Source organism: Passer domesticus, chromosome 19 (genome assembly GCF_036417665.1).
Source record: "Passer domesticus isolate bPasDom1 chromosome 19, bPasDom1.hap1, whole genome shotgun sequence".
NCBI lineage: Eukaryota > Metazoa > Chordata > Aves > Passeriformes > Passeridae > Passer > Passer domesticus.
In genome coordinates, this window is record NC_087492.1 from 5,190,507 (window position 1) to 5,214,367 (window position 23,861).

General features: G+C 43.2%; 1 protein-coding gene across 5 annotated transcripts; it reads right to left on the minus strand.

Annotated features, from left to right (window-relative positions):
* Positions 1-1,164: 1,164 nt before the first annotated feature.
* Positions 1,165-22,894, minus strand: RABGEF1 (RAB guanine nucleotide exchange factor 1). Of its 5 annotated transcripts, XM_064394753.1 has the most exons (10): positions 13,589-13,774; positions 11,993-12,159; positions 10,916-11,035; positions 8,951-8,971; positions 8,173-8,342; positions 6,559-6,640; positions 5,988-6,120; positions 5,511-5,602; positions 4,219-4,475; positions 1,165-3,186 (listed from the first exon to the last, which is right to left on the minus strand). In XM_064394753.1, exons 1-10 carry the CDS (start codon positions 13,765-13,767, stop codon positions 2,788-2,790), a joined length of 1,620 nt encoding a protein of 539 aa, XP_064250823.1. In that variant the 5' UTR covers positions 13,768-13,774; the 3' UTR covers positions 1,165-2,787. The 5 variants fall into 5 exon arrangements, with proteins under 5 accessions (XP_064250823.1, XP_064250820.1, XP_064250819.1 ...); XM_064394750.1 differs by lacking the exons at positions 8,951-8,971; positions 10,916-11,035 and adding an exon at positions 22,739-22,894; XM_064394749.1 differs by lacking the exons at positions 8,951-8,971; positions 10,916-11,035 and adding an exon at positions 22,018-22,209.
* Positions 22,895-23,861: the final 967 nt, after the last annotated feature.

Genomic DNA, 23,861 nt, shown 5'->3' on the forward strand with positions numbered 1-23,861 from the left:
ATATATGTGTAATTATATTATTATAATTACCATATTGCCATATTATCAATGGCAATATGATGGAAATGTTTCCACGAGGATAATGTGAGCTCTGGTGGAGCTGTTCAGTGTCCCTGACAGCTGGGCAAGCTGGGAGAAAACCTTCCCTAAATATTGCATTGAAATAAATTAATAATTAAGAATAAACGAATAATTATGCATTAAAATATTTGGGTGAAAAATATTCCCTAAAAATGCTTTGGGAAGGTAAAACTGCAGCAGTCCCATGAGGATCTGAAAGGTCAGAAACTCCGAAATGACAGCACTGAATTAATGAGCACCAGCCACAATTAATGACTCCAGCATTTCCTGTAAAATATCTTCCTTACCAAGGGAAATAAATGCAGGAGTTCCCATGCAAAGAAATATTTTACAATTAAAGATCCAACCTGAGGAGCTGCAGAGTCTCTGTTTTCAGTGATAATGAGCTAAGAGCAGGAAAAATAAAGCAAATTTCTGACACTGACTGTGGGCACAGCACAACAGCTGCATTTTAAATCACTTTAAGGGACGATATTTCCATTTAAATCACTTTTTAAAGGGATGATATTTCTGTTAAAGTCTCTGCTTTGTTATTCTTTTGGGGGTCTCACCCAAACTTTCTGAGTGCCTCTGTGCTCCAGCCCTGCTCAGGGATTACTCCAGGTGTGGAAATCCACCTTGCCTGACTCATTTACTCAAATTTTAAATGAATTTTTCAAATTTACTCAAATCCACCCTTCCTGACTCATTTACTCAAATTTTGAATAAATTTTTCAGATTCACTCAAACCAAATTTACTCAAATTTTTCAAATTGACTCAAATCCATGTTTCCTGACTAATTTACTCCAAACATCCCCATTCTGGTGCCTTAATTACAAGATGCCACATGAAAAAAAAGAGGTATTTTAGTTACAAAATCCTTCCCAAGTGCTTCATCACCCCAACGACTTCTCTGCAAAGAAAATAAAAATAAACATTGGTACCCAGGCTGGGACTTGCAGGGCACTTGAGAATGGATGGAAACAGAAACAGATATTTGAATTGATCAGAAATGGATGGAAATACCAAGATTCTCCCCGCTCAGAGGATGCAGGAGCAGCCATGAATGATTAATTAACAAAATTAAGGAGGGGTTCAGGGACTCAGGAACGGGCAGAACTTTATTATTTAAACACTCTCATTTACACAACAGCTGCAAGTTTGCTTCCCCCAGCCCTCCCTCGGGACAAACTGGAGCTCAGAATCAGCACCCAAATAAACAAAATAAATCCCAGGATTATTCACTAAGCATTTTGGGTGGTGACACACGGAATAATTTGATTTTTTTTTGTGTTGTTGTGAGCACCCCAGTGCTGCAGCTTCTTCTCTGAACACCAGGGGTGGTGCATAGTTCCCAAAAAAAGCCAAAAACTGCCAGAGAAAGGGGAAATCACAGTCGTGGTCTGAAGTTATTGCAGTGCAAACTGAGCAGCAGTGCCTGGGTGGAGCGGGAATGAAGCACCAGCTTTGTGCTCTCCTCCTCATGGCAGGAGTTAAACTTGGCTTAAAGCAGCTCCAGCTGAGCTTTGTGTTTGGATCTCAGGGCAGGCCTGCATGGAGCTGGAAGGGATTTCAAAAGGACAGAAAAAGTTTCAAAGTTCTGTTGTAAAAGGTTGTTTTTGTGGGGTGAGCTCCTCTTTCCCACCCCAACCTGGATTTTGGTGACTTTCAGGGACACAAAAAGCCATTTTTAGCTGGCTGTTCAAGGTGCTGAAGGGGTCACTGAAGAGCACAGCGTTGATGTTTCATGGAAATAAAGTGCATTTTTCTGCTCCTTCAAAAAAGCAACCTCAAATTATATGAATTTACTTATTTATTGATTTCCCAGGATTGTCAAAAAAAGCAACCAAAATTTATCCCACTGATGGAAGTGACCAGGAGAGAGAGAGACTTTTGGAGCAACTCTTTCATGGTCTCTTTCCCCTCCCCTTTTTCTGTTCCACAATATGCAGTTTTTAATATAAATATTTCCTCTTAGTCCTGAAATATTTTCCATTTCTGGCCCCACATTCCCTCCCAAAGCAGTAAAATCAGCACTTTTGGGCACCACTCAAGGCTGCCAGGTGTTCTGACAGAGCATTTAAATGAAGAAATGGCATCTCTTAAATAATTTTTTTTTTTTAACAAAGCAGATTAAGATGATTTTTCAAGTCTGCAAAGCACTCCAACTTCTCCCTTCCAGGTTATCCAAACTCCAACAGCATTTTTGCCTTTTTACTGCAACATGATGGAACTGAAAGGTGCTAGAATGAATATTTTGAGATCATTTTCACTCACACACGAGCTCATGCACAGTTGGGACATTAGATTTGAAATCTATTTACAATTTTACATATTTTACAATATATAATTCATCTTTACAGCTACAGAATAAGTTCAGACTAACATTGGTATTTTTTTTTTCTGCTGGAACTTGGCTTCAAGTTAAACTAATTATTAAAAACAATTAAGTGCATGCTTAGAAGGGAACTTTCAGGAGAGATGTCAATGGACTAGTGTTGCTTAAAAATGACACCAGTTTGTGTAGAAAATCGAAATTCAGTTCAAAAAACCCACCAAAGCCTAATAGAAACCTACTGGACTAAAATAAATACAATTCATTCCACTTAACCAAAAAACGAAAAAAACCCAAAAAACCAAAAGTACCTTTAAAATGTACTGATTTAAGCTCTTTTTTTTTTTTTTAAGCCTTAAATTTCCTTCCCTTCCCAGCTAGCTGGGAAAAATTATCCTGCATAAACCTGAGGCTGCAGTGGTGGGGGCAGCTTGTCATTCTCCACGTTTTCAGAGTCAATGGCTGCTAAGGCTTGGCTTTTTGGTTTGATTTCTAAGGGATATTTCTCCACAATATCCTCCACCTCCTTGGTGATGCCCTCAGTCCAATCGATGAGGTCCTTCTCCAGCTTCTTGGCTTCACTGACAATTCTTTCCTGTCTCTCATTCAACTGAGAGAGGAGGTCTAAGCTTTTGCACATCTGCTTCACCCCCAGGCACACATCAGGGGAGAAAGTGTCAGATTCCTGCTTTTTTGGGGAGGTCTGGCCCGTCATGAAGCGATCAAAATCCTCCTGGCTCAGGTTTAAGGACTGAGCATCCAGCTTTTCAATGAAGGCCACGGCACAGCACTGCAAACAGAGCACAGAGAGCATCACTGCAGGACTGCCATCAGCACACTGCAAGGGCTCACAGCCAGAAAAGTGTTCTCTTTGCCTTTACAGAAAATGCTGCAACATTTTCTATTCCTTTCCCTCTTCTTACACCAGTTTTTTAATATTTTTTATGCCCTAAATGAGCTTTTCCAGGAGTTAATTTTATCAGACACTTCATACAACTCTTTCCTCTCCCCAAAAGTTTGAAGAAATCAAAAACTGAGCTGCCAAGGTGCATTCCAGACCTCAGGGTGAGGTGAGGGAACAGCAGGAACATGCCAAGGAGACAGGAGCAGTGTATTAATATTTGATTATCTGATCAGCAGAGATCTGCTACGCAGATTAATTTAATTAATTAATTTCCTGAAGGAATGTCAAAGCTCAGCTCACTTGGTGGATGCTCTGCTCCTACTGAAATGAACTTTTAACAATCCAAGTGTTTCATTCAACTCTGTAACTTCCCTCCAGGATATTTTATGATAAAATGCAGAGCACACCAAGAAATGCCTCTTGGAGAAGCTGTAAAATCCCTGTTTGGCTCCACACTTGAATGGCCTTCAAAGAACTCTCAGAGGGGACTTTGCATCTGGAACATCTGCAGAGCCCAAACTCAGGGTTTGAGGAACAGAGAGTCCTGATCTTGCAGGATAAAAATACACTCAAGTCTTAGCATTATTTTCAAATAAAGGGTTTAAAGTTATAAAATAAGAGAACAAAGCTCTGATTTGGACAGCAGAGATGGAAGAGAGAGGAGACAAAATTGGCTGTGCTTTAAGTAACCTCAACCACTGTTTGAAGATGAATCTGAATTTGGGTTTGCAAACTTGAATTTGGGTTTGCAAACTTGAATTTGGGTTTGCAAACTTGAATTTGGGTTTGCAAACTTGAATTTAGTTTATGAATTTGAATTTGGGTTTACGAACTTGAATTTAGTTTATGAATTTGAATTTATGCCCTCTGCTGGCAATTCCTGCCTCCAGCCAAAAGGGAGGGGCCTGCTGCACTCACCAGGTTGGTGAAGTAATATCCATCCTCGCCAGTCATGAGCCTGCTGGGGTTGCAGAAGCGAGTGATGTACTGGATGTTGGACTGCAGCCGAGGGGGGTTCCCCTTCAGCACGATGTAGATCAGGGTGGGCAGGAAGTCATCAGCCGAGGCCGGCTCGTTCTTGGTGGTTTTGATGGCATTGAAGATGTGCTTGCTGCACTTGGTGATGCAGGCCAGCTTGTCCCGGGGGACGCGCTTGGAGTCCATCTCGATGATGTCTGCGAGGGGAGAAAAGGCCTGGAATCAGCCAAATTGTAATCATCAGGCACTGAACAGGCAGCATTCGCTGGGCAGTATTCATGGAAATAAAGTGCATTTTCTACTCCTGCTGCTTTTAAAAAAGCAACCTCGAATTATATGAATGAATTTAAAATTTTATCAATTAATTTTAAACGATGTGATTGTATTTTAAACTGTCTGTGATTGTATTTTAAACTCTCTGTGATTGTATTTTAAACTCTCTGTGATTGTATTTTAAACTCTCTGTGATTGTATTTTAAACTCTCTGTGATTGTATTTTAAACTCTCTGTGATTGTATTTTAAACTCTCTGTGATTGTATTTTAAACTCTCTGTGATTGTATTTTAAACTCTCTGTGATTGTATTTTAAACTCTCTGTGATTGTATTTTAAACTCTCTGTGATTGTATTTTAAACTCTCTGTGATTGTATTTTAAACTCTCTGTGATTGTATTTTAAACTCTCTGTGATTGTATTTTAAACTCTATGTGATTGTATTTTAAACTCTATGTGATTGTATTTTAAACTCTATGTGATTGTATTTTAAACTCTATGTGATTGTATTTTAAACTCTATGTGATTGTATTTTAAACTATATCAATTTCTTTAAAACTACTTAAATTAATTTAAAATTATATTAATTAATTCAAAATTCTATTATTTTATTTAAAATTATATGAATTAATTTAAAATTCTATTATTTTATTTAAGAATTCTTTTACTGCATCATTTATTGCATCATTTGTCTGTGGGGAAGTGTTTCAAGTAGATCAGTTAAATCTGAGCACTTCAGTATGGAAATTATCCCTGTTCCATAGATGAAATTCCAAATTCCTGCACATTTAACAGCCTGGACCCACCTTGTGCTGACAGCAAAAATCATCTCAATAAGCAAGAGAGATGAGATTCAAAGCTGTAAATAATTCATATTATTTATATAATAATAGAATATTGTATAAATAATATATAGGATTATTATTTATATAGAATAAATATAAATCATCAGTCACAAACCTGTAATTGCCTTCACAACCATGTCAGAGACTTCTGGGATTTCCTCACTGACAGGAACACAGAGCATCTGGGGAGTGACCCAGTGCAGAGCCCTGGGAAGGAGAAAAGGGGTTAAACCTTCAGTGCCAGCCTCACGCAGGTGTTTGAAGCCTTTGCTTCCTGAACTCAGGGCAAAGGAATGCTTTGTGTCACTGAGGCATTATTCCAGCCATAAACCACTTTATTCCACTGATGTCATTTATTTTCAGAGAAAGCATTTATTTTTTTTTTAAATTTTTTTGGCTGTGATTTAACAAAAGCAAATTTTCCCAGTGTAGTGGTTGTCATTATCCCAGCCATTAATTCTTTCTGTATTTTAAATAAAATGGTTTGAACCCTTAACAAGCCATTTTCCTGTGCACAGCACAAGGGTTTTAACATGGCTGATGCAGAGCTCATTTAGAGAATTACTCAATTATTTTTCCTTTCAAGCCTTACCTGATCCTCTTTTGGACAGCAAGGTCTTTCTTCTCATCATCAGTTGTCTCAGGGCAAAAAACATATTTATACTGGCGAGTCATGATGTATTTCTCAACCTCATCCATTGCCTTCTCCACTTTTTCAGGGGGCACTGAAAGGGACAAATCCCACAAATGAAATATTCCAGGGCTCTTTGGAAGGTTCAATCCCAATATCAGCAAATTAAGATTAATCATTCAAGCCAACCTGAGTTCATAAATGGACAGAATACATCCATTATAAAATCTATATAAGAAATAGATAATATATTTATTCTATAAATAGAATAAAAGTTTTTAAATGCCTGTCAGTTACCCCATCTCTGGGTCATAAAGGGCTTAATCCAACAGAACTCCACTGAGAATTTAAAAGAAAATAAAAATGTTTGTAAAAACATCTGGACAGCAAAACTTCCTAGAAGGAACAATTCTAACTCTGGAACCAGAACCTGCTCCCAGCATTTCTGAACGCTTTGCTTGAACTGAAAATCCAATTTAGTTTTACATCACTGCCTTTGGAAGAAGGAAAGTGAAAGAGAAGAACTTGGTACCTTTCCAACGTGTCTGCAGCCTGTCTGCTACATTTTGGTAGAAGTCCTGGGCACACTCAGATTGTTCCTCAATGCTTAAATCCTGCAAGAGAACAAGAAGTGTGAAGGGCTGGCAGCAACACCTCGAGTTTTGTTTTGGTTTAAGGCAAGTGTCCAGCTGCTGTAACAGTCTGAGAATGCAGAGGTGTCATCAGAGGTGTTTATAGTGGCTCAATTTTAGTTAAAAATAGGAGAGGCCAACACTGGTTCTTTAATGTGTGAGAGATTTGTGTTTATTTGCTGAATAAATAGATATTAGCACAGGTGTAATGGCTTTTTCCCCTGAGGAGCACTGGCAAAATAACTCGGACTAAGCAAAATGTTTATCCCTATTTAACCTCTGATTTTTAAAAGACATTTTATAATCTATAAAACCCCCAAAACCATCAATTATTTGAAGGAGTATCTCTACAGCAGACATTTCTGATGACAAAGTTACTGTGAAATATATTCACAGTGGTATTTGTGAAACAACACTGGCCTTTGCTAACTGAGCTCCTGAAGAACATAAAATTAACTTAATTAAGGCAATTCTCATCATTAAATGAAACCATACATTAAAAAAGTGTGGAGAGAATTTGATTTCTGAATTCTCCAAGGCCAAAAACTGGATATTTTCCTGAACACAGGTCTCAGCTCTTGCTGAAACTGGATTTCAGGCCTGGTGTATGTGTGGTAAAAAAATCCCATGTTTTGAGAGGATGAAGTAGGAAATGAGAACACCTTCAGTGCTTGAAGCCAAAAATAAACCCACTCTGTTCTCACAAACTGTGCTCAGAATGAACAGAGCCAAAAGAAAGGAAATGAAAGTTCAAGAAGAATTCAAAATAGAGGGAATGTAAGATTCCATGAGAACTTGTGAGGAGATAATTTGAGGAACTAAATAGGAAAGGGAGAAGAAGAGGGAAAGAAAAAAAAAGCTGTGCTGAATTCTGACTCATTCCAACCATAGGTGGCACCACAGACTAATGTTACAAGAATATTTTTTTTTATAATGGAAAATGAAGATAACACTTATTTCATATTTAAAAAAGCAGCACAGTCAAGTTCCCCTTCCCCTATAAAAGGAGAGGGGTGGGTTGATGCTGAATTATCTTTAGGAGTTTTTAGGCTTGTGTCATCCCTGAAGTGTCCAAGGCCAGGCTGGATGGGGTTTGGGGCCACCTGGCTCTGTGGAAGGTCCCTGCCCATGGAACCAGATGATCTTTAATTCCCTTCCAACCCAAACCACTCTAAACCTAAATTTAGATCTCACCTGGTGAGACCTAAAAACTCACCAGGTGATATCTTACATCATTTCCACAAGTCAGATTAATGTAGAATATTGCTGAACAGACTCATTCATGTGGGATTTAGTCAGACATTATAATTTATCTGGGCTGCTCTGGGGTTAGCAGGATCCTTTGGTCCCAAAGTACCAAAAAAAAGGCACCCAGATCTTTATTTGATGAATCCAATCATCTGAAGGCTCCTGCCCCACTCCAGAAAACCCAAACTGCTGGAAGAAGTGCAGCACCTCCTCCCTCTCCCCCCAGCTTCCCCATTTTACTGAGGCAAGAGGCATTCAGAGCTCACCCTTTTATGACTCATGGTGTCCAGAAAGAGTTTGCATTGCTTGTAGATATCCTGGCCAGGCTTCTGGTACGTCCTGATGAATTCTATGAACTCCTTGGACACTCGGTCTGTCTCGAGGCTGGCCTGCCTGTGGATGGCAGGGCTGGGAGCCTTGGCCTCCTGGATCTCTGCTGGCAAAATTCAGGGCACAGCAGATCAGGTTTTTTACACTGATGGATAATTGCAGAAAGGTTTTATCATTTCGAGTCACTTTTTAAATTTTTGTAGCTGTGCAAATTGGTCATTTGTAATTGTGTAAATGTAAATTATAAATGAGCAATGGTGTAAATTGTATTTCACAAGTTTTGCCAGGGAGATGTTGGATATTATTGAACACAGCAATAATGATGAAACACAACTCCAGGAAAACTGAGCATCCCACTGAAGTGGAACATTTACAGCCACATCCCCATTCACCCTAAAGGCCTTTTTATATTAGAAGTGACTGCAACACAGGGCTGCTTTTGGGTTTTACAGCCAGTCCCAGGTCAGACATCTCCATTTAGTGTTTCCAGCTGGGATTCTGCAGATTCCTAAAGATAATGGGGTGGTTTTCCCACTGTCCCTGACCTCCACACTCCTTGCACCAACACAAGTGGCTGCCCAGCAGCTCAGGGCAGATCTGCTCAGGGAACACACACTGCAAGATGCCAGGGCTGCATCCAGGGGGTTTTTCCCACAAAACCATCTGATTTTCCAAGTTCCAAGCTCACTGTGCTGCTCCAGTCCCTTCACCCACCTTTCAGCTTGCCAGCCAACGCTGTTGGAAATGGAGGGATTGAACAGAGGTGGTGGAAATGAACGTGGTGAGAGGCAAGCAGCAGAGAGACAGAAAACATGAAAATATTCATGGTCAGCACGAGACAAACACGGCTTTCACCCCGAAAACACTTCACATGCACAGAAATCCTGCTTTCAACAAGCATGCACAACTCCACAGGGAGAAGAAAGAAATGGGATTAATATGTTTAAGTTGGTTTAATTTGGATTTGAGGGAGCTTAGTGGGGCTTTTTTGGTTATGTGTTTTTGAGGAGATCAAGCACTGCAGAAAATCCAAAGCTGTGTCACCCAAGCTCTGCTCCTCTGACCAGAGCCCCACACTTCAGGGAACTTGGCCAGGCACCATCAAAGCACCTCTGGTATTTTAGTGCCCAAAACAGAAAAGGTTATGCAAATATTTAAATTCCAACTGCAGCAATTGAGATACAGAGTGCAAATCCAACTCCTTTCCAGCTACTCAGGGACATTTTCCAGAGGGGAATTCCTTCCATTGCCTTTATACCCAGGATTCACTGCATGAACCCCAAATCCTCCACAGGATTCCAGCTGAAGGGTGGCCATTAATTCAATTTGTCATTAGAGAAGCAGAAAGCTTGTTTGGAAATAATAAACCAAGAAAAGGGCAGAATTATCAGATATTTCTGCCATGATTAGTCGCTGATCTCATTTCACAGCAGAGCTGAAGGTTTATTTGCTTACTTCAACAATGAGTTCACTCTTTTATAAAAATAACGAGCCTCATTTTACTATTTGACCTTAAGGAATGTGAATATTATTTTTTCAGTCACAAATTCAAACTAGATTGCTGTTTAGTTACTAGAGAGATGTAGTCAACTGAGGCAGATTAATATTAAGTATTAAAAAGTGAATATTAGTTAGAATGAACCACCTTTAATGAGTTACTCCAAGAATTACTTGTAGTTACAGCTTCACTAATCTCTGAGCTGAAATCCTGATTTAAGGAAAATTAATCTGTACTGATTACCAAGGGCTGCAGGAGCAAATGAACTTCCAGCAATAAAATATCCTCAGGTTTGTCCTGTGTTCTCAGAGAATTCAGTCTAACTAAAAAGAAGCTGATCACAGCCAAGAAATTCCAACAAGTTAAAGAGAGGAAAATGCCAAAACACCAGGAGCGAGCATGGGAAGAGCGAAGGAAGGATCAGCTCCACAAAGAATAAACACAATTATTATTTCAATCTTTCTAAGGACAGCCACTTGTCACAGCAGAAAGGAGCACTCCAGGGATTCACTATGGTTGTGCCATGGCCACGGAGCCAGTCCAAGCATGGAATGGGGAACAGGGTTTGTCCCCAGCTCTGTCCCACACAGCCTTCATCACCTCCTGTAATAATTAATAAACACTGCACATTTCTTTAGCCAGCAGAACAAGTCAGGATTGCAAATAATCAATGGAGAATGAGCTCTTAAAGCTGTTTGCATCAAGGGGTTTGGTGTCCTTTTGGTCTAAGTGAAACCAGTGTCTCCTCTTGATGGGAAATCTTCTTCTTGGTTTATATAACAAATATCTGGAGATGTTTTGAGAATGCCAAGGTTCTTGAAGTGGTTTCAACTCATAATAATCAGATTTGTAACAGCAACCTGGAATTTTTTAAAATAAAAACACAAAGCAGCACAAGATCCAGCTAATTCTTAAAAAAATTCTTGTTTTTTTGATCTTAATGCTAAAGTGGAGCTCAAAGAAGCTTCAGCTTTACTCTTGTGACTCCCTGCTAAAAAGCAAAGGATTTGTTTAGAGATTCAACATCCCCTCAGGATGCTGGACTTGCCTTTTTTACCATCTTCATGTTGAAGAGCACGAGGTACAACTGGCACAACCCTAGTTTGTGTTTAGCAAAGCCCAACTAAGAGCCAAGCTTACTAAAACCAGGCAGACAGCTTGCCCAGGCTGTGCTGCATTACCTTCAGAAGGGGAAGCCAGTTCCCAGGAGGGAGTAAAAATCTCCTTCAAATCCCTGAGAATGTTATCAGCATTTCTCTCCCTCCCAAGCTGTCCTTGCTTAGGGGTTTTCTCTTCAGCTGCTGAAATAAAAAGGCCAAAGCAAGCAGGGCACCAAGAGCAGGAGCATGGCAGGGCAGGTGGTGAAGGGATAAAAAAAGAAAAGATGGAAAGTGAGAAGAATGAACATTTAAAAAAAAAAAAAAAAAGGTTGAATGCAGGTGAATCAATGCCTTGTGTAGCCAGCTGCTGTCATGCACCAGGACAACTCTAACCAGAAAAATGCTGAATTTTAAATAAAGGACATGCATTGTCTCTAAGGTTAAGACAGATTAATGTTGCTTTTCCTTCTGGGATTCCTCCTCCAGAGCCCAGCATTTCCCAGCTCCTGCCTGTGTGAGCTATTGCTATGCCAAGCCAGCAGTGCCATTCATCATTCCTGCTTGTAACACATTCTGTAGAACAAACACCCAGCCACAAACTTGATATTCCCAGCCCACACAAACACTGCCAGCCTCACATTTATGTGCAGCTCAAGGCACCCTGCTCACACATCCCATTTTTTCCTGTCAGAGTGAGGCACTCTGGCAGCACCAGCTGCTATTTTATCACACTCACACACAGCAGTTTGTTGAGGTGACTGACAGCCAGCACCTTCTCTGCTGCTCTCTCCAGGAGGAAATCCCCTTCCAGCCCTAAATCCTGGTGTGACACCACGGCTGACTCAGGAATTTCTCTGGAATGTGTGCCAGAGGAACAAGGAACTTCCCCTCAGCAGTGCAGTGCCAGCACCAGGAACATCAGAATTTCTGCTGTTCTGTGTATAATCACACATAAACACAGGTTTAGCAGTGCACTGCTCCATTTCACAGATTGTTTGGCACCACTCACATTTTTCTGTGTTTTCAGTAGCAATCACTCTCCAGAAGCATCACTATTCCAACTTTTAAAAGTCAAAGCACAGAGCATTAATCTGCCTTTTAGAACAAAAACTTTTCATTTTAAAACATACAGAAGCATGAAAAGCAAAGGAGAGTTACCCTTCTTAGCTCCTGCTCTGGAGGAAGCAGTGAAGAACTTCTTCACAGTAGTGACCTTTCTTGTTTTCTCGTTGGTTTTCTTCTCCTCAAACTTTGAGAAGGTCAGGGACTGAGCCCCCTGGGTGCTCTGGCTGCTGGCATAGGCTTCTTCCTCCTCACGCTGGAGCCTGGAGTGGGAAAAAGACAGGTCTGATTTAAGGGCTTAGAAACAAGGCAGAGGAGCTGATTTCCTGTGCAGTCATTAATTCCTCATCTGGCATGTTAATTCTTCCCTCTGCCTATCTCCCTTCACTACAGGACACCCCCTTTCCTGCAGTGTAGGAGTGAGGGAAAGCTCAGGGTTGAACAGTGAGGTCCAAAGGGAGAAGGCTGAGGTTTAAGCATGGTCACCTTCCCCTCACATCACACTCTGAGTTATCCAGAGGCACAGGGGAGGATTTCCAGCAGCACACTCACTGCTTTCCTCCCTGCCTCACACTGAGCTCCCCAACCTGTTACCTCAGGCAGTCCTTTCCCATCTTACAAAAGCAAAACACCCAGTCCCAATCTCAGGAATATTTTGGGAAATAGATCATTGTTGGCATAATCTGCTTTGGTGATAAATGTCTGCTTGAATGGATGAGGCAAAGTCTCAAAGACAAGTTTCTAACCTAAAGTAGGGGAGGGCAAACTCACCAACCCTGCACCCTTTTTTCCTCCTGTGCAGGAGGATTCAAACAGGTCACATTCTATCACCCTTCAGGATGCTGAGCAATTGTCTTTAAACATCCCTCCAGCTCAGGATGGACCATCCATCCTCTGGGATCTGCAATCTCCTGAGGCAGGAATTGCATCTTATCAGGGCTCACAAGCCTGTCTGTTCACTGCAACAAACAATCACAGCTTATCTGTGCCTCTAGCATCTCCCAGCTACTCATTAAAGAATTCCTTAAATACCCCACTTTGTTTTAGAGATGACTCAAGACTGGCACCATAAATATTTGCCCTAATAATAAAGTTTTTATTAACTGTGTAATACATTTATGGCAGAGGAAAACAATGACATGACCTCTGTGCTGCTACCTCTGAAAACACAACATCCATTTTCAGGGTCAAGCATTTATCACAAGAGGAAAACTAGATTGGTTTGCAGAAAATAAGTGATTAGACAATTTTAGAAAAACCTTTGATGTTTTTGGGCTTAAGCCTGCAGTTTAAAAGAATGACCACAGACAAGACTAAAATCAGTTTTTAATCAGCAGCTGGGATGTAAAACCATGGTGCTGCCTAGACCCAAGAAATAATTGCCATCTCCAGAGGATGTTTAATCAAAATTGTCCCTTTAACCCTTCTAACTGCTAGTCAGAAGTACAAATCTGCATATGCAAATTAGGTCAAAGTATTGGGAGGTTGGGCTCTGTTTACATTTGTTCCCTCCTCAATTTTCTTTTCAAACCTCTTATACCAGAATGTCCTAAATATCCATCTTTACATCAAAAGGAAGGAGAGGTCAAATTGGGGAATTTGTGATGAACCTGAGCTAACAGGACTGGGGAAGAGGAGGTGGGAGCAGGATGTGGTGGAGTCACCCTGAAGGAAGAGAAGAAGGTTCTTTACCGCTCTGCCAGCTCCCAGTCCTCTTGGATCTGCTTCTGCCTGGCCTTGTGGTACTCCTCCCTCCAGCACTTGGAGCAAAAGCCCTGCCAGGCAGGATTGCCATAGTAACCACAGCCCTTCTTGCACAGCAGCTCCGACTGATCCACGTGGATCCCCCTGCGCTCCGACTTCAGGTTCATCTTCCTCCTGGAGGAACAGGAGAAGGGTTCAAAACACAAACCTGGCAGCAGCCTGCTGGAAATCATTGCTTCGGAGGGTTTGCCTTTGGAAAGGAGTCACCTGCTTGAATTATTTAACAGCTCCATAGCAACTGAATGAGTGCCACGGGAGGAAGGGCACAGTTACATAACCAGGAGCCCCAAGGCCAGGGGACAAAGGCACGTCTTTGTAGGGCTGTGACCCTCACACAGGTCCAGAAAATGGCTCAGGGCAGAAGTGACAGTGCCACAGCCAGGGGACAAACTGCCAAGGCACGTCTTTGTAGGGCTGTGACCCTCACACAGGTCCAGAAAATGGCTCAGGGCAGAAGTGACAGTGCCACAGCCAGGGGACAAAATGCCAAGGCACATCTTTGTAGGGCTGTGACCCTCACACTGCCCCAGAGAGTGGCCCAGGGAACCAGTGACAGTCCTACAGCCAGGGGACAAAGGCCCAAGGCACACCTTTGCAGTGACAGTGCCACAGCCAGGGGACAAATTGCCAAGGCACGTCTTTGTAGGGCTGTGACCCTCACACAGCTCCAGAGAGTGCCCCAGGGAACCACTGACAGTCCCACACTCAGGGGACAAAGGCCCAAGGCTCATCTTTGCAGTGACAGTGCCACAGCCAGGGGACAAAGGCCCAAGGCTCATCTTTGCAGTGACAGTGCCACAGCCAGGGGACAAAGGCCCAAGGCTCATCTTTGCAGTGACAGTGCCACAGCCAGGGGACAAAGGCCCAAGGCTCTGTTCTCACCAGCACCTTGTTCTCAGAGGCACAAAGCAATGGGGGAAAAAAAGAAATAAAGTTCCAAACCCAGCAAAGGGAGCACATAGAATATATTGTGTGCTGAGACTGAGCCTGCACAGAACCACCCTGGTGAGGCTTTAGGGATCTCTGGCCCCCAGAAGGGCCCAGGGGAAGCACAGCTGGGCACATCCCCAGCTCCTCCAAGCCCTGCCAGGGTTAAGCTGCCTGCCCACAGCACAGCTCTGGGGGTTTATATCCAGTGACTGCAACAAAAAGGATTCTCCTGCCCACAGCAGCACCGTGCCAGGGCTGTCTTGGAGCACCCAGGGAGCATCCAGCCTCCCCTCCTTCCCTGACAGGAACCAGCCCACATCCCAGCTCCTGCTTCCCGTGGGAGATGCTGGAGTCATCCCAGGAGAAAAGCAGCACAGCATCACCTGCAGCACCAAGGTTAAGGTGTGCATGTTAAAATATTGATTTTTTTTTTCAATATTGACAAACAGGGGCAGCAGAAATAGCACAGCAAGGTTTTGTCCAGTAAATGCAGCCCCTTTTCCTTCCTGCCATTCCAGAGGTGCCACGCATGGAAAGCAAGAGGAAAAGGGATTTTCTCAAACCTAAGAACATCAGCAACTGAGTCAGAGTTATCTTCTTTTCCCCTGAAATTCCACCCCCAAACTCTTCCCTGGATCATCCAGCAGAAGCTGGAATATGCACAAATGTCACTGAGAGTTTTCTACTACAGGAAATTCCAGCTCTTTTCTTCCAAGCTCGGTTACCCATTTTAAAAGACTGATCATATTTAACATTTCCCATTAATGTAATCAAGTTATTTTAAGCAAAGTAACAGGAAACACACAATTTTCTCTGAGGGGGGAACAAATTAAATATTCCATCTTATCTACGTAAGTATTAAGATTTCTTCCACTTTTCTATTTTTGAAAGAAATAATGAGTTTCTAAAAATAACCTAAAAATAGTTTCATTGTAGAGACATGCATATTAAGGGAATAAATTTCTTAATGACATAATTTATAGCTACGTGTTCTCATTTTTATAGATGGGAGAGCAGCTGAATACTTTCTTTTCTTTCCCACTGAAAAGTCTGACAGACAATATTGTGCTGCTGTAGAGCAAAATGGAAAAAAAAAAAAGATATTTTAAATATTTGAGAGCTTAACTTCGTTCCTATATGCAGAAATAACTGAGAAACATAAATATGTTGCTTTTACAAAAAGTTTTTGGTTTCATTTGCTGATTTCTCAGGGAAGGGCTGTGTGGGAGCTCCTGGCTGCCAACACCTCAGAGCTCAGAAATGAAACTCAGAGTGTTTCAGCTGCACAGCCTGGGCACGAATTGCATTTTGGCAGCATTTGCACACTCAGGCCATTCCCAGAGCACCACTCATGTCCTTGAGCAACAATTCTGCAAAGAAAGGGGAAGCAAAAGCCTGAAACTCTGCACTGATTCAGTGTCAAGACCATTTCCTAAAAGCAGAAGCTGCAGCAGCATTTTGGTCAGAGACCTCTATTGCAGGTGCCTGCCCTAATAAAAAATGCTATAAATATTAATCAAACGTTTAATTGTCATTAATGTGAAGCTGATCAGTCAGTGTTGTCACTGGAAACCACAAAGACACAATAAACAAAAACATCCTCATATCACAAACCTCTCAGAAATGTTACAGGGATCTCTGTCAGGAAATAAAACCCTATAAAATCCTGTCACCCACCAGAACTGCAATAATTCCAAGAGTTCAGGTGTCTGCTCTTACTCAAAAGCACAACCCCAGAACTGCAATAATTATAATTACAGCTTACAGCTACAACCCCAGAACTGCCATAATTCCAAGAATCCAGGTGTCTGCTCTTATTGAAAAGCCCCACATTCCAGACTCTGGTTTGAAAATCAAAGCAGCAGAAGCAAAAACCTGAAACCACAGCACGGCTCTGCCACCAGAGAGGCACCAAAATCCCACCCAAAGAGCTCCAGCCCAGAGCCACCCTCCCCTCTGGCACCCCCTGCGTACACAAAACTCAGAACAAATCCTGCTCGGTGGCCAGCGAGCAGGGCAGGGCTGCCAGGAGCTGCAGGGGCACAGCCCTGCCCTGCCCGGGGTGCTGGCAGTGCCACCACCCAGCCTGGGGACAAAGAGTCACCCTGAGCCACAGGAGGAGTCACATGCTGCACACAGAGCTGACACCTCACACAGAAAAGTCCTTGCAAGCAAACAAAAAAAAAAAAAAAAAAGTTTCCCAGCTGATTTCTGCAGGTCAGCATTAGTATTTTAATGAGGAAAACAACTCGGGTTTTGAGAAAATGAATGGGAAAAAACCCTCTCAAATTATTTTTTGGCGAGTAAATCACTGCCAAATATTACATAATAAAACAATTATAATCTTACATAATTATTTATATTCATAATATATTGTGTTATTATATTTATATAATATATAGTATCATTATAATAGAATACAATACAAAATAATATAATTTTTATATACCATATATAGTATATAATAATATAATCTATTTTTACATATAATTATAATCTTACATAATAAAAATGTTTTGTTGGAACTGCAGAGTGTCCAAAATGCTTTTCCCCCCTTTCTCTGTTCCTTTCCCTGCCTCCCACTCCAGCTAAAGGTGATCATTGCTCACACAACAATCAGCTCCTCAGTGTTTGCAGTCACACCACCCCTTCTGCATGGTCAGATCTCTGAGTTTCACTCCTGCCCTGAATGCAAGTGTTCAAAGCTCACTTCTAACACAACTGAAAGGAAAATACCAAATTTGTTGTTTTTCTGGAGTTGGGAACAAAAGCTCCAAACACCTTTACACCACCTGCCCACTGAGAAGTCAGAAAACATAGGGAAGGTAACAAACTTCCACATGAAAAAAAAGGAAAAAATCAAATCCAGCAGTACAATAAAATACCAGAAGATCATAAATAACATTAACTAGTACAATTTGGAGAGGCTTTGCACCAAACATCCTTCTTGCATCTCCTTCTTTGTACTCCAGTTAAAGCACTTCAAGAAGCAGCACATCTCCCTCCCAGGAACAAAAATTAAAGATAATTTAAAATCTCTTCATCCACTGCTGTGCTTAGTGACACCAGGGAAGGCAAGAATGACACCTCAAACACCACGGGACAGAATCCTCTTTTGAGCACTTCTGTGCCAGGACCAGACCTCATCACACCTCAATGTCTGTGTTAATTAGCAACACCCCTCTGAAGAGCTCAGAAAAACAATGGGCCCTCAGACTCAGTTATTAATTCATAAAATGCCTTTACTTAATGTTACTTATTTGCAATTAAGAGCTTCTGGTTTCCCCTTCTCCAGTGAAATGGAAAAATGGAAATCACCCAGCTCTTGTCTGTGATTTTTAAAGTGCACCTCACACACTGTGGGTGAATCCTGGGGCATGGATTTGGGATAATCCCAGCCTGGAAAGGTGTCCCACTGCTGGCTGGGGACACCACAATGCTCCCTGTCCTGCTGCCACAAGAATTCCCAGCTGGGACCTCCATGTTCTGCCTGTCCAGATTATTTTTCCAAATTCTTTATTTTTCCAAATTCTACTGAAATCCAAAGGAAACGAGGCCTCTGATTCCCATGAATCAGATCTGGCTGCAGGGCTGCACATCAAAGGTCTCCAGTGACAGATCAGAGCTGCTCCAGCTTTTTCAGAGCATCTCACAGCAGTTTTGTTATGATGAAAAAAACCACCAAAACACTGTGGTTTAATTCAAAATTAGCTTTCTACTGGCCTGAATGCAATTTATTCTGAAGCTTTCAAAGACATCTTCCTATAAACATATTTTTCTGGGTGTACCCACACTTACAGAATTTTTTTCCTTTTTATTCACCTGTTTAGAGTGGACACCTTTTAAAAAGGGCAATACCAACTCACACACTTCTCATCCTTGCTCACAGCCCTCAAGTTTTTCATCCAAGAAGAGCCCCCAATAAATCACAGCTGTCCTTTCAGAAAATGGGAACTCAGAGTATTTTTCAGGAAGGCCAAAGCAGCTGCCTGCCCTCTGTAAAGCTGAAACTGAGAACACGTGTGCCAACACTGCAGGGTTTCAGTTACCACCACCAGGAACCCAAACCAGCAAAACCAACTTTCCTGCTCAATATTCTGCCTGAGAACATTCACTTTCCCTTTGAAGCACCTTTGAGACAACACAGAGAGAGTGAAGACAAAGGAAACACCAAGTTTGTTCCAAGCCCATAAATCCCAAGGCCCTTTTTGCCAGTGTTCCATGAAGGGGACTGAAGGAGCAGCAATCATTCCTCCAGGACCTTTTGTAGCTGAATAACAGCAAAATAATAAAGTCTAATTTTCACAAAGAAAGTTACAAAATGACCAGAAAAATTAATATCAATGTATTAAATCAGGTGTCAGTCACAGCAAAAAGCAGATGCACCCTCAGCTTTTATGTGGTGGGGAAAAAAGAGCTCCTCCAACCCAATTTAATGCACACATGAAAGACTAAACTCATGGAACACCTTCTTTTCAGCAAGAAACACCAGGAATTCTCACAGCACAAGCACTGCAGCCACAGCTTTGCTCGGGGAAAAGCACTGGGTGAAAGAAGCAGCACGGATTTACCACGGGCTCCAACACCCCCAGCCTGCTCTGCTGGTTCTTTTCCACCTCCCTGCCTTGCCAGGGATGGAGCAGGCAAAACGATCTGCACCTTTATTAGCAGTGCAGATTGTCAGGAGATCTCAGCTGGTCATAAACTATTTATTAGTGCTGGATTGCTGAGGTCACCCTTGGGGAGCTGGCTGGAAAAGCTCACTTTCAAAGGTGAACAGAAAGGGTCTTGCTTAATCAATCAATAAACACCTTCAGTAAAAGCTAATTGCAATCAATTTATAATTATTACAAGCTACGAAGAACAGTTTTTAAGCAACTCCACAAACTAACGCTGCAAATTAAAGGAGTAGCTTTAATTCTATAATTGAAGTTCTATAAATGAGTTTCAGCATTGGTAACAACTTAATTAAATGTATCCAAAACCAGCAAAACACTGACTGGGAACAGGCAGGTTTGCTTTGGGTTGTGGGTAGGTTTTGGTTTTTTTTTTTTTTTTTTTTTTTTTTGTTGGTTTGGTTTTTTCTTCCCTCCCTAAAATTTTCTCAAAAAAAAAAAAAAAAAAAAATCTTGGCACAACAACCTACAGCAGCCTTTTCACTGGGCTGGAGCAAACGTGATTCAGCTCTTCAAAAGTCACTCCAGCACTTGATGAACAACCTGAATTTTAATAACTCAAAACCATCAAAGTGCCCCAAAGAGTGTTCACAATGAACTCACTGCAACCCTCTGGGCATTAATGGCCATTCCCAGAAATGGAATTTTAAAGCAGAAAAAAATAAGAAGAAAACCAGGGAGGGCTCCAAACACACAATTCTTACAGGAACTGCTGTTGGTTCACATTTTGCTGGTGCCTGAATACTCCATCATAATTCAGAACAAGACAACTTTAATTACTAAAAATAGGTTTAGAAGGTAGGTTAGAAAGTGCATCAAAACTGAGGCGTGGAAGGATGGAGTCAAGGTGTATTTTGCCAACGGAAAAGTGCCCTTAAAATGTATTTATCTCAAAGAATCACTGATGCAAACACCCCAAAATTCTGAAGAGCAGCAACCTACGTGTTGAAAGAGTCGTGATTCAGGTGTAACTCCAAACACTCAGCCATGTAATTAGCAGCAGGGTAATTAACCATGAGCTAATTTCCTCCCAAGGAAAGGGTGGGGCTGGATGAGCTCAGGCTTGAGAACAGAAAATACAAAAGCCATTAGACAAGTTGGGATTAGGCAAGAAACCCGGGTGTTATCTCTGCAGTGCTCCCACTTTTAAAGTGCATCTTCCTTGCAATTACAGGATTTCAGCTCCAGCAGTGTAGGATAAACAGTGCAGGCTGCTAAAAAAGCAAAGAAACACTCTGATGAGCAGCCACTTCAAACAAACCACAGAGCTGGTCTGGCTTCTGGAGGGGAAATTGCAGCCACTGCTTCAGAACTCCACAATCCTGACGGCCACAAGGCTGCAGCTCTCAATTTCCTCAGCTTGCAGTTGTGTTTTCCCTTCAAATGTCAGCCCAGGCCTGGGGGTACGGGTTTGGTTTGTCCCTGTGACAGCAGTGACCAGGCTGTGCCTCACCACCCCCATGTGACCACAACTGTGCTTTAAACCAAATCACAGGAAACATCTAAAAACTCTTTGTGCTGCTCCACTGGGAGTTCAGGCCACAGGAAAGAGAAGATTAGCTCAAACTGCTAAAATCTCCTCAGCAACAGGCTCCTACACAGTATCTCCTGCCAAGCACACTCACCTGGACACAGATGGAAATTAAGTTGCCTAAAACCTCAGAGAAAAACTTGTAAACATTCCATCAACTTCATACCTGACTTGTTACAAGTGGCATTTTAACAGCACTTCAGGAGCAAGACTTCTAGGCCTAGTTTTAGATCACAAGTAGTTAATTAGTAGAAAAAAAAAAAAAAGCCCCAAGTATAATTGGGGATTACACAGCAAGGAAAGAAGGAGCTGAGAAAGGCTGCTCTATCTTAAATAACACCACAAAACAAAATTAAATACCTGAATCATGGACTATCTTCAAGCTTATAGTCTGTTTGTTGTGCAAAGCAGTCTCAGGAATTGGTATAATTGGCTTTATACCCTATTCTCCCTTTCTACTGTGTGTTGTTCTGGGCTTTTTCTTGGTCAGCAAAACATTCCACTGAGCTACAATTCTCTTCCTAATCCTCCCTGCTGCAAAAAACACTTGTGTAACCATGTCCAGAAGGCCAGAACATCCAATTCCTGAGTGAAGCCCAGTTCCTGGAAAACACCTCACCCTTCTCCTCTGCTCTGGTTTGCTCACTGGCCTCAAAAAAGTGTTGGGTAACTGGAAAACCAAAAGCAGCTCAGTGCGGCTCCCAAAGTCCTGGTGTCAGGAATCAAAAGTAGTTTCAAATGAGCCCAAATAACAAAAGTATGGTAAGTCAATCATGGATTTAAATCACAACCTCCACAAGGCCACCCTTTTCCCCCAAATTGTTCAGTGCTGCTAACTCCCAGCACTGGGCCCCACTCAGCCAAACGAAAAACAATTTAATTTTGCCTGTAAAACCTCCCCAGTCAATCCAGCAGCCCATCCCAGGCCCTGCCACAGAGCAGCAGGATTTCAGACAGCAATGAGCCACCACTGGGAGAATTTCTTGGGTAATTCCAGCACATCACTCATCCCTCAGGATCTCACACCCTCTCTGAGCCACTCCCTGCTTCAAGGGAACAACCTGAACCCTGCAGTGCTACCAGCAGCGACGAACACCCACAAAAGCATCCAAAAGGCACTGCTCAGCTTCTTAAGCGTTCTCCAAACTTCACCTGGCTTGACTTTAAAGGACTTTGATCCTCAGCTGTGCAGTGAGAAGCCAGGCAGGGACAATACTTACAGGAAAAAAGCCAAAAACTCATTGATCCGCAAGGAACTCATCAGGCAAACAGGCTGGGGTGGGAGACTATTGGTAAAGCTATCAGTGACACCTGCACCCTGTTAACTACAGGCACAGACCCACGGAATTAATTAAACACAGAGATAACAAAAATTAGCTTTAGGGGCTGCACATGGAGGAGGGCAAACACCCACAACAGCACTCAGACCGCACCGCTCAGCATCTTAAAAATTCTCTAAACTTCCCCCGGCTGGAGCTTAGAGGACTTTAATCCTCAGCCGGGCAGCGGCGATACTTACAAAAAAAAAGCCAAAACCTCCTTGACCCACAAGGAGCTCATGAGGAAAACGGGCTGGGGGGACATGGTGGCAGAGCTGTCAGTGCCCCCTGCACCGCGCTAACGCCGGCACAGACCCATCCAATGAAAATAAACATGTACATCTAACACAAACGGGGTTTAGGCGCTGCACACGGAGAAGGAAGGCGGCTCGCCAAGTTTCCGCACATCCCGGGGTTTGTTTATCCCGGGGTTTATCCCGATCGCTGCCGCCCTGCGGGGCCCAGGGTCCCCTCGCCCAGGCCCAGGGCGGCAGCGGGGCCGGCGTGGAGCCCCTCGGCGGGGCGGACAGCGAGCCCCGACCCTCACTTCGAGCTATAACCGGGGGGACACGGCCGCCCCGCTGCCCCCGACCCCGCCGGGCCCTCACCCCGCGGCTCTCACCCGCTGCCCCGGGCGGCGGGGCCGGCCCGGCCGCTCCGCTGCGCTGCTGCCGCCGCAGCCCCTCACGGCCCCGGCGCTGCTCGGGCCCTCCCCCGGCCCTCCCTCGGCTCCGGCGGAAGGGCGGGCGGCACCTCCGGGGCGGGACCGAGCCCGGAAGGAAGCGGGGCCCGGCCGGGCCGGGCTGGGTGGAGCGGCGGCCGCGGGCTGAGGGCCCGGGGGCTGAGGGGACCGCGGGCTGAGGGTGAGCGGGGCTGGCGCACGGCTGGGCTGTGCTGTGAATGCACCCACAGCCCCTCTCCCCTGCTTTTTCTTATCAAAAAAGCTGGTTTTGGTAGTTTTATTTTTATTGTCGAGCCCTCCCATCGTGGTGAATTCCCACCCTGCAGCCTCCTTTCTCCAGAGCCCGCAGCCGCTCCTCAGGGCTCCGGGGCCCGGCCCTGCTCCCACACGAGCACCCAGGGCTGCCTTGGGGGAATATAAAAATGCCCGCTGCTACTTCAAACTCCTTTTTCCCTGCTCAGTTATACAGTATTGAGTGCTGATTTCCATCTCTTTTTTTTCCCCCTTTTTTTCTCAGCACGGACATCCCACTGTGAGACAGGGAGTGCTTCAGCCGGACAGATGGACAAAGAAATTACTTCAGAACAAGAGAAATTCTTCTGGACAGAGGCAGAAAGGTTCTTTGTGAGCACTGCAGAAGCAGGGGCAGCTGCTGTGTCGGTGACAGGAATGGGATCGCTCATTGCAATGATCCATCCCAGCCGGTGTCCCCTGCTCAGGAAGGGATGATGAACACCTCAGTGCCATTAGAACAGCCCGGGACACGCTTTCCTGGCTTCCTTTGCATTTGCAGTCAGGCAAAGCACACTCACATCCCAGGGAAGGTGAGGAAAAGCACTGCAGTGGCTGCGGATCAGATGAGCCAGAATTCCAAGTTTTCAGTATCGTAATCTTTTATTGCACAACACAACCCTTATATCCACATTTTCTATGTGTTTTAAATAAAAAACATACAGATTATATATTACCTGAACTGAAAAGTCGAAAGTATTACAAAATAATACACTGCAGTACTCACAGTATTGAACATCACACATCAACATAATTATTAACAAAACACATT